We start from the raw sequence: 21,535 nt of genomic DNA on the forward strand, positions 1-21,535 counted from the left end.
TTTACAATCACTTTAACATTCATATAAACTGCACTGTATATTGCTCATATCATTGTAGAGAGCATATTGATAACAAAAAAAAAAGAGTTAAGTATCAGATTTGTATATTTCATGCTGTTTGTGCTTATTAACTTACCCACTCCAGGTTTAAGTTTTGTGTTGTGTGAGGTACAGCCAATCAAAAGATCAGTGCTGGATGTATAGTGCGATCCTGCACCTCTGATTCGGGCATTTTGCTTTCTTCAATGGGATAGGGTGGGGTACATCTTCTGATGGATTTGACCGCCCACCAAAACAAATGAAAAAATATTGCAATGCATGGGTGGGCTGGGGAGTAAGTAAATGCACATTCATTATTCCTATGTACAGAGGTTTATATAAAAGTTTAATAGTCCTTACTGGTGATTTTGAAGATCAGTTCATATTCATTTTAACCTCCTATAATAGTTTACATTATTTTTATAATCTACAATTATTGCTAAAAAAAATATATTTGATAACATTAAAAAAGAGAATATTGTAAAAATCACATAGAAATTCTTTAATTCTAAACTAATTCCATTTGCTTGACTGTAGCACCGCAAATATTATCTCCTCCCTATGACATCTGGAACATTACTGGAAAGGATGCAATATTTGGCTGTGAGGTCTTTGCATATCCCATGGCATCTATTGAATGGCGGAAGGAGGGTGCAGATATGCTTCTTCCAGGTGATGATCCCCACATTTCAGTCCAGGTACGTCATAAGGATTTTGGAATGAACAGCAACTTGCTCCTTCCAACACATTTTAATGCATCTTTTGTGTTACATTAATTTGTCTTATAAGAAAAAAAATTATTAAAGGGACAGTAAAGCAAAAATGAAACCTTCATGATTCAGATAGAGCATGCAATTTTAAACAACTTTCCAATGTTATCAAATTTGCTTCATTTTCTTGGTATCTTTCATTGAAGAGTAAAAATAGGTGGGCTCATAAGAGTTCAGGAGTGTGGATGTGTCTTAAAGGGACATGAAAACCAAATTTTTTCTTTCATGATTCAGATAGAGAATACAATTTTAAACAACTTTCTAATTTACTTCTATTATCTAATTTATTTCATTCTCTTGGTATTATTTGTTGAAGGAGCAGCAATGGTTTCTAACTGAACACATTGGTGAGCCAATCACAATCAATATATATATGCAGCCACCAATCAACAGCTAGAATCTAGGTTCTCTGCTGCTCCTGAGCTTGCCAAGATAAGCTTTTACAAAAAATTAACAAGAGAAGGAAGCAAATTAAATAATAGAAGTAAATTGGAAAGTTGTTTAAAATTGTATGCTCTATCTGAATCATAAAAGAAAAAATTTGGGTTTTGAGTCCCTTTAAGTACTCTATGGCAGCAGTGCTACAAATAATATTGCAAAACACTGCTGCCATAGAGTACTAAGGACACATGTACACTCCTGAGCTCTTATGAACCTACCTAGTCTTACTCTTAACTTAAAGATACCAAGAGAACAAAGCAAATTTGATAACAGAAGTTAATTGGAAAGTTGTTTAAAATGGCATGCTCTGTCTGAATCACGAAAGTTCAATTTTGACTTTACAGTCCCTTTAATTACCTACCATTGGGAAGCATTGGGCTTGCTTCACACCTTTGCATTTCTCTTTGTCTCCCTGATAAGCATCTACTTGGTTCCACCATTTCTACATATCCTGACTTCCTTTAACTTTGCCCCTGTTGTTTAAATTTTTCCCATTTTGTCTTTATAACTTCCTCTTGGACTAGAAAGCATAAAGCACTGTACAGAATCTGGCTTTCATATTTTAAATTATGGTTTAATTTTTTGGGAAAAGGTGGTCTTTTTCCACAACATTGTTGACATTCTGAGAAAAACAAATAAAAAATTAAATTTGTCAAATGGTTTTATCCATAAGTCTGCTGTTTCAGTTTTGTAAAAAAAAAATACTTTGCATTTTCCATTACCCTATTTACACTGGCAAACTTTAGACAAACATGCACGTTCTACACATACACTGGTGACTCTAATTCAACATCTACATAAAAATGCAAAATAAATACTAAAAAGATTATAGTATTTAAAGAAGCATTATATAGAGTAGAATTGAATGCATAGTAACATGAGAATGCAATAGCATTTACTCTGAATTTCAAATGAACAGTTGATAATTTTTCTAATAAATGTCAAAATTTACTTCAATTTCCTGTAGCCCATATCATATGACAACCTCAGCCAATCACAGACTAATATTCGTATGCACTTTTGCATTTTCTCAATGCTGCCTTACCAAAGATGCTTATTTTTTTAAAATACTTACCTTTGCATTATGGTAAACATAACGCCGATCCTCCGCCCGCAGCTCCTGCTTTCTTTAGCAGAACGATGACGAATCTGGCTTCCTCCAACCATTGTGTCCCCTTTTGCGTAACTCGAGGAGCAATGCAACAACTGGAGGAAGATGGATTAATCATCCATAAGCTAATGAACGCAAAAGTGAGTATTTTTAAAAATAAGTATCTTTGTTAAAGGGACACTGAACCCAAATTGTCTCTTTCGTGATTCAGATAGAGCATGCAATGTTAAGCAACTTTCTAATTTACTCCTATTATCAATTTTTCTTCGTTCTCTTGCTATCTTTAGTTGAAAAAGAAGGTATCTAAGCTTTTTTCTTGTTTCAGACTCTGGACAGCACTTTTTTATTGGTCAATGAATTTATCCACCAATCAGCAAGGACAACCCAGGTTGTTCACCAAAAATGGGCCGGCATATAAGCTTACATTCTTGCATTTCAATTAAAGATACCAAGAGAATAAAGAAAATTTGATAATAGGAGTAAATTAGAAAGTTGCTTAAAATGTATTGCTCTATCTCAATCTCAAAAGAAAAAAATTTGGGTTCAGTGTCCCTTTAACTCTAATGACTTAAAGTGCCCCTGTTTTTAAGAGTATTATTTGATACTGGCCTTTAATTCATTAAAGTTTACATTCACTTTAATGGTGTCACCGTGAACTGACCTAAATTAGACTGAAGTATATTATTAATATGGAGACCATAGGATGAATATATATGTATATATAAATTGTCTGCATAAAATAACATCTATTTAAGTGTCTAATGCTTTTCTATGAATCTCATTCATCAAATTGTCTACAAATATAATGTTTTTGGATGTGTTCAAATAAATATAGAACATTTTTTCTCACACAGAATAAATAATATTACAGTATATTCATTTGAATTATCTTTATTTTATTTTTTTGGCTATTACGGTGGAATTCTTTCTACTTCAAAGAATTTTTTTTATCTCCAAACTCTTCATGAAAACTAACAAAATATGTAAACTTCAATCATTTACACGAAACCTGCATTAACAGCTGTTTTTGTTTAAGAGACAATACAAAACAAAGGCTATAAAACATAAAAACGATGGGAAACTGGTAGAGGGTGTAAATAAATGTGTTAGCGAGTAATAAATACTTTCTAAATTACATTTTTATTGTGAGGAAGAGCATTGTGAGTCATAAAGGCTGCCTTTAAAAAGGGGAATATCTATTCAAATACTGACTATTGTGCAGGAAGTATGAACAAACTAAAATGAAACACTCTCATATGATAAAAAAGTGATTATTTTTACAGATAAAATCTCCTTTCCTCCATCATTAAAAGGTCAATTAACACTAAAATAATTGTAAATATATTGAGAGCGATTGGTATTCGAATAATATGTAAATGTGTTTTTTAATTGTATCAGTTGTTTAAAGGGACAGTCTACACCAGAATTTTTATTGTTTAAGAAGGTAGATAATCTCTTTATTACCAATTCCCCAGTTTTGCATAACCAACACAGTTATATTAATATACTTTTTACCTCTGTGGTTACCTTGTATCTAAGCCTCTTCAAACTGCCTCCTTATTTCAATTCTTTTGACAGACATGCATTTTAGCCAATCAGTGCTGACTCCTAGGTATCTCCAATGTTTTCTATATGGCACACACAAAATAATGCCCTCTAGTTGTGAAAAATTGTTAAAATGCATTCAGATAAGATGCAGCCTTCAAGGGCTAAAAAATACCATAAGCATACCAAAAGAACAAAGCAAAATTGATGTTAAAAGTAAATGGGAAAGTTGTTTAAAATGGCATACCCTATCTGACTCATGAAAGTTTATTTTTTTACTAGACTGTCCCTTTAACCCCTTCATTACCAGACCACTTTTCCATTTTCGGACCATTTGGGACCAGGGCTATTTTTACATTTCTGCGGTGTTTGTGTATAGCTGTAATTTTATTCTTACTCATTTACTGTACCCACACATATTATGTACCATTTTTCTCACCATTAAATGGACTTTCTAAAGATACAATTATTTTCATCATATCTTATAATTTACTCTAAAAAAATATAAAATATGAAGAAAAAATCGAAAAAAACACACTTTTTCTAACTTTGACCCCCAAAATCTGTTACACATCTACAACCACCAAAAAACATCCATGCTAGTTTCTAAATTTTATCCTGAGTTTAGAAATACCCAATGTTTACATGTTCTTTGCTTTTTTTGCAAGTTATAGGGCAATAAGTAAAAGTAGCACTTTGCTATTTCCAAACCATTGTTTTTCAAAATTTGCATAAGTTACATTTTAACTCTGATATCTGTCAGGAATCCCTGAATAACCCTTCATTTGTATATATATATATTTGTTTAGTAGACACCCCAAAGTATTGATCTAGGACCATTTTGGTATATTTCATGCCACCATTTCACCGCCAAAAGCGATCAAATAAAAAAAATTGTTCACTTTTTTTACTGACTTTTCACAAACTTTAGGTTTCTCACTGAAATTATTTACAAACAGCTTGTGCATTTATGGCACAAATTATTGTAAATGCTTCTCTGGGATCCCCTTTGTTCAGAAATAGCAGACATTTTTGGCTTTGGCATTAGAATTAGAAGGCTGCTAAATGCCACTGCCCACCACACTTGTATTATGCCCAGCAGTGAAGGGGTTAATTAGGTAGCTTGTAGGGTTAATTTTAGCTTTAGTGTAGTGTAGTAGACAACCCAAAGTTTTGATCTAGGCCCATTTTGGTATATTTCATGCCACCATTTCACTGCCAAATACGATCAAATAAAAAAAAAATTGTTCACTTTTTCACTAACTTCAGGTTTCTCACTGAAATGATTTACAAACAGCTTGTGCAATTATGGCACAAATTGTTGTAAATGCTTCTCTGGGATCCCCTTTGTTCAGAAATAGCAGACATACAGTATATGGTTTTAGCACTGCTTTTTGGTAATTAGAAGGCTGTACCACACTTGTATTATATCCAGCAGTGACACGGTTTATTAGGTAGCTTGTAGGGAGCTTGCAGGGTCAATTTTAGCTTTAGTTTAGAGATCAGCCTCCACCTGACACATCCCACCCCCTAATCCCGCCCAAACAGCTCTCTTCCCTCCCCCACCCCACAATTGTCCCCGCCATCTTAAGTACTGGCAGAAAGTCTGCCAAAATAAAAAAATAAAGTTTGTGTTTGTTTTTTTTTTTTAATTTTTTTTATTTTATTTTTATATATTTTCTGTATTGTAGGATCCCCTGTTACCAAAAGGATGGATGGTAAGGGGGGATCCTACACTGCAGAAAATATATAATTTAATAAAAAAAAGTGAGGTATCTATCAAGTGCTCTCCTATAGTGTTTAGTAATTTAGTTCATTTTTTATATAGAATTGAGGAGATTATATATCTTTTAGGAGAAGCAATACTGAGAATCATTAGGATTGTTAGATCTCTTGTTTTACTTTTAACCTTATCCCCTTCTCCTCTTAGAGTATCTCTCCTATACACTGCTATTATATATACATATATATATATCACATTTAATTTGGTGCTTTATTAACCTCTTACAAGGATATATTTGCACAGAGGGATTTACTTTTAAAAAATATTGATATTAATAATTATTCTCACACCAACACTTCTTCTAATAGCACTGATAATCCCAACGATATTTGCACAAAATTGGAGAATGCACTAGTTAAAGAAATGAAACACACTATAGAGTTAAAGTTTACACATAAATATATTGATCTTCAAATGGTCCCAATAGGCCTTAGATTAAAGAAAAATTGCACCTTTCCTCTTAATGATGATTTCTCTAATGAATGGTTTGAAGTACTGGAAACAGCTTCTATAAATTTGATGAAAATTATTATAAAATCAAGAAATCTCTCACTTATTGAAATTAAACAATAAATAGATTTCTGTAAAGATAATCTAAAACAATTTGAAAATAATGAAGAATTTAAAACCAGACAATTAAACATTTTCAACGTAATTTCTGATTTTAAAAATAGTATTCATACAAGTAACAATTCTAAATACAATCAAGATGTAGACGATTATTCTAGAGACCAGGGTGCATCAGATAATACTATAGATGTAACAACAGATATGACAACTACTTAAAATGAGGTTAGTATTACTAAAAATAAAGCATACCTTTTTAGTAAAGGATCATATCCTTCTAATGATAATTTTGACAAAAAATCCTCACACAACACAGAGACACCAAATGCACATAAGAAAACTTATAAATCCAACAGATCTAAATATAATCAGTACCCTCATAAAACTAATCATTTACTGATGAGACAAATTAGAAGCCCCATCAAAATAAATCTAACCATAATAGATTGGGAACTGATAGCCATACTAGACAATTTGCATTCAACCAATATAAATGACACTTATAATTCTAGATATCACCACTCCCCAGATGATTACAGTAGAGATCAAGAACTCTATAAGAATAATTCACATTCTAGTAATAATGAACATTACAATAGAACATATGAATATGAATCAAACCATAACAAGCAATATCAAAATAGATCATTTTATAATAGACAAAATCACCAACAGCATAACTATTCCACAATACACACTAATAGTCCTAACTACAGTAGATCTCAATATAATAGACCAACAGATCAATATTATAGACCACATTATAACAATTCTTATCCAAATAGATTGTATTCTTACCAAAATAGATCTAATTCTAATAGTTACAATTCCAACATTTTTAATCATAATAGATCAGAATAGATTTTTTGACCAAGTTTGGAGAATTAAAACCAGGAATCGCTTTCAAACATTGTCAACTAATATAATGCCCAATAATGAAAACATTAATGAACAAGATTTTTTAGGTAATCTCCCCCTAAGATAAGGTACAGACCTTCAATGCCCCCAAGAATCAAAAGAATTAAAAGAAGCCTAGAGGCAAACGAGGCAGAAGATGTACATGTAGAAAAAAACATCCAAAAGACAGAAGTAAATCCAACTGGCATTTTTAATTTAAGTAAATATCCCTTAAATACTATTCAATAACAAGTCCTTAGCAAAGGCCTCTCCTTTGCACCATCCTGTAAATTGAATAAATTCGAAACATTGATCAACATTAACCAATTCACTCGTAAATCAACTTTGAAAAGATATTTTCTTAAAACCTATTGAGAGGAACCAGACCCCACAAAACAGTAACCCTTATATACATACCAATTTTAAAACCCAATCTTCATTTTATCCTACACACGAAAAAAGTGAACACATTAAACTATTTGAACAAATGAAAAAAGATCTAGACAGATTAGATCAATCCAAATATATACATTGGAATTTAAGTGCAAAAGAACAACAGACCCTTAAAGAACTACAAAGTAACAATACAATCACGATTAAACCTGCTGACAAAGGGGGAGGGATTGTCCTTATGGATACAGATTACTATCTTAAAGAAGCTGGAAGACTCCTTAATGATAAAACTACATATAAAAGACTCCTTAATGATAAAACTACATATAAAAAAATATTATGCAACCATATAAATACACAGAAATTAAAACTGGGCAAATCATTACAAAGGTATTATTTCCAATTCAGAATTTGATTTTTTTAAGCATTACACATCCCAGGACAGCTACATTCTATTTTTTTGCCCAAAATCCATAAAAATTTCCATCAACCACCAGGTCTCCCCATTATTTCAGGCATCTAATCTATTACGTCCAATTTATCCCAGTACTTAGATTTCTTCCTACAAAATTATGTAACTAAACTACCGGCTTATTTAAAAGATTCTACAGAATTTTTAAATATCATAAATCAACGATCTTGGGAAGATAATTATATTTTAGTCTCAAGTGACGTTAGTTCACTATATACTAATATATCTCATGATTTAGGACTTAGAGCCATAAAAAACTTTCTTGATAAAGATGATAATATACCGAATACACACAAAATATTTCTGCTAGATAGTATCCAATTTATCTTGACAAACAATAGCTTTCTGTTTAACGATTAAATATTCTTACAATTAAAAGGGACTGCGATGGGTACAAGGTTCGCCCCCAGTTATGCAAACCTTTTCATGGGTCACTTTGAGGAACAGTTCATCGAAGATGGACCATGGGGGGGGGGTGAACCTTGTACACTACCATCGCTATATTAAAGATATCTTCATAGTTTGGAAGGGAGAGGTGGAATTACTAGAAATGTTTATGGAAGATATGAACGACAATAGTGTAGGACTAAATTTCACATATGAATTTAGCTGTAAAGAAATTAATTTCTTAGATATCAAGATTGAAATCATTGCTAAAAAAATTTTAAGCCCATCAATGCTAACAATTATATACATAACAAAAGCTGCCATTTAAAAAGATGGAAGAATAATATACCAAAAAGCCAATTTTTACGCTTGAGAAAGAACTGCTGTAACGCTGACAAGTTTGAAATATAATCAGATATTCTAACAAGAAGATTCAGGGGAAAAGGCTATAATATGGAACTAATAGAAGATGATAGGAATGTTGTGAGAAATACCAACAGGGAATCTTCTAACTCACAAAAGGTTTAATCTAAATCTAATTATGTCCAAAACCCAGAAACCCTTTTCATTCCCCTTATCACCAATTACAGTTCTCAACATCTAGAGATTAAAAAAAATACTTAGAAGACACTGGCATTATATAGAAAAAGTTCACATCTTAGGTAATAAAGTTAAAAATCACCCAGAAGTAATTTTTAAAAAGCTAAATATTTACAAAACTTCTTATCACCAAGTGAATATAAAAATAACTATAATAACAAAAAACTAGCCAAGTAAATGTAATTAGCTGGGTTTTTTCCCTGTAACACCTGTAAGGCGTGTAAATATAGTACCACAAATAAAACCATTAGATCATATAATACAGAACATTACACAAAAATCAAAGATGTAATAAGATGTACGGATAGAAACATTATATACTGTTTACAATGTACATGTAATCTTTAGTATTTTGGTCAGACTAGCAGACCACTCAGAGATAGAATACGTGAGCACATCCTACAAGTAGAACATGAATCAATACATACAGTACTATACAAATACTTCACTGAAATACATAAAAGTAATCTTAACCATTTCAAATTTTGGGGCATAAAAAAGATCAAACTAAGTAAAAGAGGAGGTAACATTAACAAATTATTACTCAGACAAGAAGCAGAGTTTATCTTCAACTATAGAACACTATATCCATTAGGGCTAAATATGGAGTTTAATTGTAATTTTCTAATTTAAATATTTTCATAATACAAATAAAAGGCCCCTAAATATTTTATATATATATATATATATATATATATATATATATATATATATATATATATATATATAAAAATAATATAGTTATCTTCCCTATCTATCAGAAATATTATTATTATATCACTTTTTTTTTTACTTCTATATTTTTTATATGTATATTCTGTATATACATATATAAAATATTTATATATATATATATATATATATATATATATATATTATATATTTTTTTATATATATATATAATTTATCTCCTATATATATATATATATATATATATATATATATATATATATATATATATATATATATATATATATATATATATATATATATATATATATATATATATATATATATATATATATATATATAAATTGGCATCAAATATATTTGCAAGAAATTATATAAATTATAGGGACACTCAAATGAATAAAAAAAAAAAAACTTCTAATTAACAATTTAATCTGTTACATTTGTATATTTAGGAAATTGTATCCATCTTTCAAACTATATTTACATCCTATAACTTTCAAAATCCATCATTAGAATAAGGTTGTTTACGTTCAAACTTTCTGAGTTTCATTTTAGTTTTAGTAGTGAGATACATTTGGTATTATCAAATTTCCTATAACGCTATTTCTTGAATTTATAATTGCACCTTTCTTTTACGGCATCATATGTTTTTCATCTAATATTTTTCCCCTAAGTATCATTAAATCTATCACACGTATTAAATTAGTATATCTCTGTGTAGAATTTAGCTAATTTTCTTTCATTTCTACATATATTATTATTATTTTTTACATCCAGCATATATTTCTGCCGTCGCCCGTAGTTTTTTGGGCCATAGGCAGGTATACCAAACCCGCGCAGTTTGGTATCCAATATACAGCGTAAGGACTTACGTGGCGAAAATGGAGAAATCTTACTCCATTTTCACCTCGCCACAAAAAGCAGCCGTAAGAAGCCTTACGCTGACTATTGGAGCCCCGTAACTCTCTAAACTAGCTGTTAAATAAACCTAACACCTAACACATGCGCAATGTCTATCTAACTGTCAACCACGATCTGCTAAATAAAACCTAACACCTAACGCATGCGCAATGTCTATCTACCTGTCAACCGCGATCTGCTAAATAAAACCTAACACCTAACGCATGCGCAATGTCTATCTACCTGTCAACCGCGATCCCCCGCCGCAATCCCTAATAAAGTATTTAACCCCTAAACCGCCGCCATCTACATAAACTAACCCCCTACTGTGAGCCCCTAAAACCGCCGCCATCTACCTGATCTATCCCCTAATCTGACCCCTTACACCGCCGCCAGCTATATTAATATTATTAACCCCTAATCTAATATCCATAAAGTAATAAACTCTATTACCAGCCCTTAAAAGGGCCTTTTGCGGGGCTTTGCCCCAAAGTTAACAGCTCTTTTGCCCTATAACCTGCCCTCCCTACACCACCGCACCTATATTAATGGTGTTAACCCCTAATATAAGCCCCTTACACCGCCGCCATCTATATTAAAATTATTAACCCCTAATTTAATCTACCTACCCCGCCGCCAGCTATATTATCTATATTAACCCTAAGTATAAGTTATTACATTATATATATTAACTATATTAACCCTAATTATATTAGGGTTAATATAGTTAATATAGTTAATATAGCTGGCGGCAGTGTAGGGGGTTAGATTAGGGGTTAATACATTTATTATAGGCGGCCGCGGTGTAGGGGGATGTAGATTGTAGGCAAAAGAGCAGTTTACTTTGTGACAAAGCCCCGCCAAAAGCCCTTTTAAGGGCTGGCAAAAGAGTTGAATTCTTTGGGGCATGCCCCGCAAAAAGCCCTTTTAAGGGCTGGCAAAAGAGCTGTTACTTTGGGGCAATGCCACGCAAAAAGCCCTTTTCAGGGCTATTTGTAGGGTTAGACTTAGGTTTAGTGGTAGGGATAGTTTAGTATTTTAGGGGTTAAATAATTTAATATAGATGGTGGCGGGGTAGGGGGATTAGATTAGGGGTTAATAATTTTAAAATAGATAGCGGCAGGGTAGGGGCTCACTTTAGGGGGTAGGTAAGGTAGATGGCGGCGGTGTTAGGGGCTCACTTTAGGGGGTTATAGATTTAATATAGCTGGTGGCGGTTTAGGGGTTAATAACTTTATTAGGTAGCGGCGGGCTCCGGGAGCGGCGGTTTAGGGGTTAATACATATTTTATTGTTAGGATAGTGAGGGGGGATAGCGGATAGAGGGTTAGACGTGTCGGGCTATGTTAGGGAGGCGTGTTAGACAGTGCGGGTGATTTAGACTTTAGTCAGGTTTTGTAGGCGCCGGCAGTTTCTAACGTGCCGTAAGTCACTGGCGACGCCAGAAATTTGTACTTGCGCAGATTTCTGGACATCGCTGGTTTGTCAGACTTACGGCACTTTAGCATCTGACTGCGCCGTATATGGGATAGCTCGAGTTGCGAGCTGAAACTGCGGGCGACGCGGGTTCCCTCGCTTGCGCCGCAAACTATGCCGTTTATCGGATCGCGCCCCAAATGCTAAAATGTTAACATATTTATTAATTTAACTCAAATTTCGATAAAGGAAATTAAGGTTTATGCACATGCGCTAAATGGGAAACATACGTTTGTGCACATATTGTTGAGCTTATTACTTCACTTTTCTTGTTATTCAATTTAATTTTTGCATTATCTATTCACTTTAATATAATATACTTTAATATATCTCATATTATTACAATCCATGATTTTAACATATAGGTTTACCAACTTTTATAACACATTAAAACATTCCAACGTCAATACTCTGCTTTTTACCATTCTTTCAACTAGCGAGAATTACCCAAGATATCTCTTTCTTTTCTTTCTATTTTACTTTCTTTTACACTACTAAAAATATTAGATTATCTTTTAAGGTTACAAATTACAATAACAATTACAGACATACATCCGTTTATGGCAAAGTTTTTTTAGTATGTATAAATGTACAAATGTATCATATTTTTTATTGTATGCCTTGATGCAAATCTGATGCAATTGAATACATCTGAGGAGGTTTATATATCTTTTAGGAGAAGCAATACTGAGAATCATTAGGATTGTTAGATCTCTTGTTTTACTTTCAATGCACATAAGTGCAGATTGCGGGCACACGCGCAAACACGCGTTCGCACATGCCCCCCCACGCACGCACCGGGGACTGATCCAACACTGCTGGCCGGAAGTTAGCCAGCGATGGGCTGCCCACCTGCCTCCCTGCAGCTGCTCCCACCCACCAACGATCGGCACTCTCGCTGGCCAATAAATAATGAAAGTATAATACAGTTATTTAATAGATATAACTGAGCATTTTATATTACAAACTCAGGGCCAGATTACGAGTGTAGTGCAAATGCTTGCGCCCAAGTGACAAGGGGTTTATTGTGGGTGTTTTCCGCTCATCGGACTTACTGCTGGTATTACGGGATTTACGCTAGAATGATTAGAGCAACTTTAGAGCTCTTGAAAACTCTTTTGCAAAACATAAAAGTTGTACAAAACACATCAAAAATACATTACAAAGTACAGTTACAATCATAATAACACCATCTAATAAAAAATATGGCTAGCAAAAGTTATAAAGGCTCAAAGATATGAGATCTCAGGTGTAAGAAAAAAAGGCAGGGCTTTAAAATAGACAGACATCTTTAAAAATGTATATGTATGTGTGTGTGTGTTCATTGTACATATGTATTTTTATATATGTGTACATATGTATTTATATGTGTACAGTATATATGTATTTACAGACATTTATACACATATAAACACACAAATACATATGTAAACATAAATAATCATATATAGAAGTACATTAGAGTCCTTTGCAGTTATGTAGATAAAAACATGTAAAAGCATATTTATGCAATATTCATATTTAATAAAGTGTTATAGTGTGTATTTACTGTAAATATTTGACATTCCAATGTTCTACATATAGCAGAATATGTTCTATATATATATATATATATATATATATATACACACACAAAAAGTGTTGTCAGCAACTAACAATATTACCAATAATAGGTTAGTAACAATAGCCTGTTGTTAAAGTATTGACAGGCCATTGGTGCAGGTGGAAAAGATTCAATAAATATTCAACTAGAAGAAGATTATAAAGCAATTCCTATCCGGCACTATCTAGTACCATAAAATGTAGAGGATATAATACCTAGGTCTAAGAGGCCTCAATATACCAAAGGAGAAAATTCCAAACTATAATACCAGTAATTTCACAAGTAACACAGGAGGAGCATATAGGAGGCATTTATTGGAGCAACCACAAGGCATAAAATAGCATAATTATAAATATAGCCACTCCCTATCATAGTGAAATATGAATCCCCAAACATAAATAAATACTTAGATAACCATCAATAATTGGAGCTCTCAAATCCAAAAAATGTAAAAAAGGAAAAGAATATCAACAGTTCCTGTTTAAAGTCACAGAATTATTTTCCGGTTTTAAAGCACTACAATAAGGAAGTTCATTTCCAAAAGTGGAGTTATCCTTGTATAGGAATATAATGGATAGTTGGAGGGATATCAGCCTACTACTACCCTTACTTAAGCAACTGCACTGTCTCCTGTGCACAAGTAGTTTATAGCTGTAACTTTGATGGCAATCCCACAGTTTTCACATTTCTTGAGCAACCGCCGTAGCGGTAAATACTTGCGATTCTACGAGTCGTCCCACTATTCGCGGATCAACACCTCCTGAGTAAGCCCTCCAGGGTGTTCGTCTCCTCTGTCCGATGATGCAATGGGGTTCCAATAGATAGTTACGCCACCTAACAATCACTCACAACGGTATCCCTTGCTGATGGCAACTGCCTGTGATCCTCCGATAAACACCACTTGTCAGCTACGCGCGTTTCACCCCTTAGGCTCTGGGGCTTCTTCCGACTCCAGTAAAAGTCACATGACTTCTGAACAGTGACGTGCAGTGACGTCAGAGGCTGGTGAGGCAGTGGCTAGGATACGCCTTCATTCTTTAGATATCCTTTGTTGAAGAAATAGCAATGCACATGGGTGAGCCAATCACATGAGGTATCTATGTGCAGCCACCAATCAGCAGATACTGAGCATATTTAGATATGATTTTCAACAAAGGACATCAAAAGAATGAAGAACATTAGATATTAGATGTAAATTGGAAAGTTATTTAAATTTGCATATGGGTTTCATGTCCCTTTAAATGGTGTCTTGGAAAACTGGTCAACTTAGTAAACATCTGATTTTAGTCTAAAAGGATTGTAACAGAAACTCTTGCCAGATAACACAATGCTTGCTCTGATTATGAGATCTAGAAATCCATGCCCATTAAAATATGTTTAAAACATACTTTTTACTTTAATGCTGCAAATTATGCTTATAGATTCTTTCATTACATAAGGGATGAGAGTCAGAGGGGGAGGAAGAGAGACAGAGAGAGAGAAAGAGACCATGGGGGAGAACAACACATAAGGAGAGAGATGGATAGATAGAGAGACACACACACACACACACACAAGGGGGGGGGGGGGACCACTGCATTTTAAAGAAATAAAACAGCAGAGCTACAGAGAGTTCAGAAAATGAGTCTATAATTTAGTGTGAAGTACAGAGGCAAGCTGCTAAGTTAGTGGGTGTAAAGTTTGAGTAAACAAAATACAAAAACGACCCTGCTGTAAAAGAGTAAAAAAACACTAAACCACATTCATTAAATTATCATTTTCACTAACAGAATCCCATTCAGTAAAATCTTACTTTAATAAGATGTGGCTGAAACACTGCTCTCTGTGCGTCTTTTCCTGCTCTGTAAGGATTCAGGAAGTGACAGTGGCACATTCCACTGCACTTAGAGGGGAAGAACAGAACTCTCTTTTTCACTTTAGCAAAGCTAGCAGGTTCACAGGACAGCAACAAAATATATGAAAGTTGTTTTTTTCCGTTTTTGTTTTGTTTTATATGATTTAACATCCAGCCTCAACCCTATGTTCCACTTACTAATGCCTCTCGCTGGATTGGTTCAGCCCAAATAGGACTGCCTCAAATAAAGCACTTATGGGCCATGCAATGATCTAAACCACTTTCATCCAGTAGATGGCGCAGCATGTTGTGTAATGGTGGGCAGACCTGCTTGTGCCTCTCCATTGCACAACATATAGCTGTGAGAGAAAAAAATGCTGGGGAAAAAAAAAATTACAATTTTGTTTTTTTTAAAGCCAATAAAAAAAAAATATTTTTGCCCATATGAGAGGTGAAGCACTGCCTCACCTGCCTCTAGTGACTGCACATCACTGCTTCTGAATACCTGCAATCTCTTTTAAAGGCAAGGACACAGAGGAAAACTCCTCCAATTCTGAAGCCTTTAAAGTGTTTAAAGGAATATTTGGGGCAAAATGATAACAATTTGCAACAATGAAGAATTCTTGTTACTTAATAAAAGATACTATATTACAGTATATGCAACAATTAGAAATTATGCAGTTTTGCAAAATTTGTAACATTTATTATTCATTTGCTCCACCCTGTTACATTGTGAATTTCTTCTCACAAACTATAATACATTCACTCTTAGAAAACCTAAGAAATACTACTGCGATCATAAAGATCATATGAACTATATCAATTTATATTTCTTCATAATAAAAAGACAGTTTTTAAATAAATCGTTACTATGAATTATGTTGACATTTAATTTTAATACTTGTCTAATTTTTCACTGTTACTTTTGTTATTGTTTATATCTGTAGGATGCCTATAGAAAATATTTTATTAACTTAGAGTTAAGACTTTGATATCTTTTACTCCCCATCCTCATAGTTAAAACAATGTTTAGTTTTATTCAGGAAAGATTTTGAAAGATACTTTTAAGTTATTCAATCACCCAAAAAACATGCATAATTTATTTCTTCATTCCTTCCTAATGGTGCAAGCATTTTTAGATTAAAAATCCATTTACATTAATTTTGTAATAGTAATTTATCTAGATTGCTTCCTCTCTCTTGAAGATCAATTTTCTGAAGGCCCCTAAATTTCAGTTCATGCTTATTGCTATTGTGTTTAAGAAAAAAATGTCTTGCTACACTACTAGTGTCTATTGATAGTGTCTTGTTTATGTGCTATCATTCTTTCCTTTAGCTCTCTGTAGGTTTTCCCTACGTAATAACAAGGACAACTACAGTAGACTAAATAAACTACTCCTTCACTAAGACAATTTATATGTCCCTGAGTGTGCCATTGTTGACCATACTTATCAATGAATTTATTTCCTGTTACCATATTTCTACAAACTGAGCATTTTGTACAGCAAAAGTTGCTATCTGATTTTTTTGTATTGAGATAACCAATTGCTATCTCTATGTAAAACAAAATTACTTTTAACTAATTTGTCTTTGAGATTTGGTGCTTTTCTGGCTGTCATTTGTGGTACTGTATCAACACATTTTGCTATTAAGGAGTCAAGGGTTAAAACATGCCAATGTCTAACAAGAATAGATCTTATTTTTGCCCAGGAATCATTATATGTACTTATAAACCTTTCTACATCATCTTTTGCATTACTTTTAGGTTTATATAAAATTTACTGTCTGTCCAAGTACCTTGTTTTACTATAAGCCTTTTTTTAGGCAATCTTGTGAATTCCCTCATTCCTTAAATCTTTGTTTTAAATCCCTCACCTCCAATTTAAAGGTGTCAATTTTCGTACGGTTACGTCTGTGTTTCAGATATTGACCATGTGGTATATTATACAATAAGTGAGCAGGATGGTAACTATCAGTATGTAGCAGTGTATTCCCTGCTGTTTCTTTTCTATGAGTGGCAGTAATAATAGACTGATTTTCATTCTTTATTATTAAATCCAAAAAACTAATCTCAAGAAAAAGTAAATTTTAGATTATAATCGTTAATATTCAGAGACTTTATAAAGTCCTCTAACTTTTCTTCTGAGCCTTCCCAAAGCAGTAATACGTCATCTATAAAACGTATCCATAATCCTATATGGTCCTTATATATGCCATCCCAAATTACTTATTTTTCCCAAGAGCCTAGGTACAGGCACGCATAAGTAGGCGCACAGCAAGTGCCCATGGCTGTGCCTAGGGTTTGTTCATACATTTTCTGATTAAACGTAAAATAATTATTTCTCAGTAAGAAATTCAGCAGGGAAACAACAAAATGTGTATGTTCATTATATTTCTTACCTCTCTGTTCAAGAAAGAGTCTACATATTTCAACTCCTCTATCATGTGGAATTGAAGAATATAATCATTCTACATCAATTGCTACTAATAAAGTATCTTCAAGAATAGTGAAGCTTTCCATTTTTTAAAAAACATCTGATGTATCTTTTACAAAAGAGGGTAGAGTTTCAAGAAAGGGTCTAAGATTATAATCAACGTATTCAGAATTTTTTTCAGTAAGGTAGCCAATTCCAGATATTATAGGCCTGCCAGATGGAGGCATTTTGCCCCTATGCAATTTTGGTATTGTATAAAAAGTAGGAATAATTGGGAACTTAACTTTTAAATAGTCACATTCCTGTTTATTTATTATACCCTGTTTCAGTGCTTCCATCAGGATATTATCTAATTGTTGAGAGTATAATTCTGTAGGGTCACTTTTTAAACCTTTGTAGCGTATTTTAGCATGCAATTGTGTTGTACATTCCTGTAAATAGTCTAAACATTGTTTTAACTATGAGGATGGGAAGTAAAAGATATCAAAGTCTTAACTCTAAGTTAATAAAATATTTTCTATAGGCATCCTACAGATATAAACAATAACAAAAGTAACAGTGAAAAATTAGACAAGTATTAAAATTAAATGTCAACATAGTTCATAGTAACGATTTATTTAAAAGCTGTTTTTCTATTATGAAGAAATATAAATTGATATAGTTCATATGATCTTTATGATCGCAGTAGTATTTCTTAGGTTTTCTAAGAGTGAATGTATTATAGTTTGTGAGAAGAAATTCACAATGTAACAGGGTGGAGCAAATGAATAATAAATGCTACAAATTTTGCAAAACTGCATAATTTCTAATTGTTGCATATACTGTAATATAGTATGTATAATTAAGTAACAAGAGTTTATTGTTGCAAATTGTTACCATTTTGCCCCAAATATTCCTTTAAACACTTTAAAGGCTTCAGAATGGGAGGAGTTTTCCTCTGTGTCCTTGTCTTTAAAAGAGATTGCAGGTATTCACAGTCATGTGACTTTTACTGGAGCCGGAAGAAGCCCCAAAGCCTAAGGGGTGAAATGCGCGTAGCTGGCAAGTGGTGTTTATCGGAGGATCACAGGCAGTTGCCATCAGCAAGGGATACCGTTGTGAGTGATTGTTAGGTGGCGTATCTATTGGAACACCATTGCATCATCGGACGGAGGAGATGAACACCCTGGAGGGCTTACCCAGGAGGTATTGATCCACGAATAGTGGGACTCCTTCTAGAATCGCAATTATTTACCACTACGGCGGTTGCTCAAGAAATATGCAAATTGTGGAATTGCCATCAAAGTTATAGCTATAACTACCTGTGCACAGGAGACAATGCAGTTGCTTAAAGGGACACTGAACCCAAATTTCTTTCTTTCGTGATTCAAATAGAGCATACGATTTTAGGCAACTTTCTAATTTACACCTAGTATAAATTTTTCTTCGTTCTCTTGCTTTCTTTATTTGAAAAAGAAGGCATCTAAGCTATTTTGTTGGTTCAGAACCATGGAAAGCACTTGTTTATTGGTGGGTGAATATATCCACCAATCAGCAAGAACAACCCAGTTTGTTCAGCAAAAATGGGCCGGCATCTAAACTTACATTCTTGCATTTCAAATAAGAATGGAGACAATTTGATAATAGGAGTCAATTAGAAAGTTGCTTAAAATTACATGTTCTATCTGAATCACAAAAGAAAAAATTTGGGTTCAGTGTCACTTTAAGTAAGGGTAGTAGTAGGTTGATATCACTCCAACTATCCGTTATATTCCTATACAAGGATAACTCCACTTTTGGAAATGAACTTCCTTATTGTAGTGCTGGAAAACGGAAAATAATGCTGTGACTTTAAACAGGAACTGTTGATATTCTTTTCCTTTTTTAAATTTTTTGGATTTGAGAGCTCCAATTATTGATGGTTATCTAAGTATTTATTTATGTTTGGGGATTCATAGTGCACTATGATAGGGAGTGGCTATATTTATAATTATGCTATTTTATGCCTTGTGGTTGCTCCAATAAATGCCTCTTATATGCTCCTCCTGTGTTACTTGTGAAATTACTGGTATTAGAGTTTGGAATTTTCTCCTTTGGTATATTGAGGCCTCTTAGACCTAGGTATTATATCCTCTACATTTTATGGTACTAGTTAGTGCTGGATAGGAATTGCTTTATAATCATCTTCTAGTTGAATATATATATATATATATATATATATATATATATATATATATATATATATATATATATATATATATATATATATATATATATATATATATATATATATATATATATATATATATATATATATATATATATATATATATATATATATATAGATGTCTGTGTGTGTATGTGTCTGCACAGCCTCCATTGATAAAGGCTCTTGCATGAGCCGAAACGTTTGGGCAAGGCCCTTGTTTCTCTATTGGTGTTATCACATATAAAGGAGTTGAACAAATTCACTGTTGTTTGTACCTGCTTTGGGGGTCTAATCAATGCTCTAACTGAGCGTGGATCTCCATGAGAACTCTGTTATATACACACAGTCCAGACAGGACAGCACAATCTTACCCCATCCGTTAGAACTGCAATAAAGTGCATAGAATATCCCAAGAAGAAGCAGGCACTCACTGGACTTTATAAAACATCCTTTTATTCCCAATATTAAACAGACATAACGTTTCGGCACATAACCTGTGCCTTTGTCAAATGTCACCTTGCTAAATGTAACCTAGCACCTAAACCACCTGGTGCTAGGTTACATTTAGCAAGGTGACATTTGACAAAGGCACAGGTTATGTGCCGAAACGTTATGTCTGTTTAATATTGGGAATAAAAGGATGTTTTATAAAGTCCAGTGAGTGCCTGCTTCTTCTTGGGATATTCTATATATATATATAAATAAAAAGAACATTCTGTAATGTACAGAAAATTGGAATGTGAAATATTCATATTTTTATGTTGGATTAACCCACATGAGAATATGTGATCGGGTTTGCGCAAGAGTGTGGGTTTTTTTCACACTTTTTTTCTCTATTGACTTCTATGGGGGAATATGTGAAAGCGCTTGTGATATTGTAAGTTCAGCTTTTTGCACACAGTGGCAGAATTATGATTTTTTCATCTTGTATCCACGCCCCTTTTTATACATGCTGATATTTAATTTGCCTTAGATGCTTCTGCTTGACATTCAGCACTGTTTTCAGTTTGTAGTCTACAAGAAAACTTAAATCTGTTTTACAATGTATTGTCCAATGTATGTTGTATTTGTTTATTTTACTTTCAAAATAAAAAAAACAAACTTAAATTTATCAGTGTTAAAGTGAAGGTAAACTTTGATGAATGAAAGCCAGTTTTTTAAAAATACTATTAAAAACGGGCACTTTCATTCATCAAAGTTTACAAATCAGCCGTTTTGATTAAAAACTTACCTTTTTTTCTTTTCACAGCCAGAGCAGCTTCCCCCTTCTGGAAATCCTCTCTTCACACGTCAGCAATCCGGCTTCCTCCAATCACTGCTTTCCCCCCAGGGTAGTCATTGCCTGAGGCCATGCTGTGATTGGAGGAAGCCGGATTAGTCATTGCTGATGTGTGAAGAGAGGA

The 21,535-nt window shown here is 33.3% G+C and overlaps 1 protein-coding gene across 1 annotated transcript in view; it reads left to right on the top strand.

The window, feature by feature from the left end:
• The window catches only part of KAZALD1 (Kazal type serine peptidase inhibitor domain 1), a 76,296-nt gene that overhangs the window by 39,657 nt on the left and 15,104 nt on the right, over positions 1-21,535 (top strand). The window contains exon 3 of the mRNA XM_053692478.1: positions 577-737. Within this exon, the coding sequence (XP_053548453.1) occupies positions 577-737 (161 nt within the window). The remainder of the gene's footprint in view (positions 1-576; positions 738-21,535) is intronic.

Source organism: Bombina bombina, chromosome 9, assembly GCF_027579735.1.
Source record: "Bombina bombina isolate aBomBom1 chromosome 9, aBomBom1.pri, whole genome shotgun sequence".
NCBI classification, from domain to species: domain Eukaryota; kingdom Metazoa; phylum Chordata; class Amphibia; order Anura; family Bombinatoridae; genus Bombina; species Bombina bombina.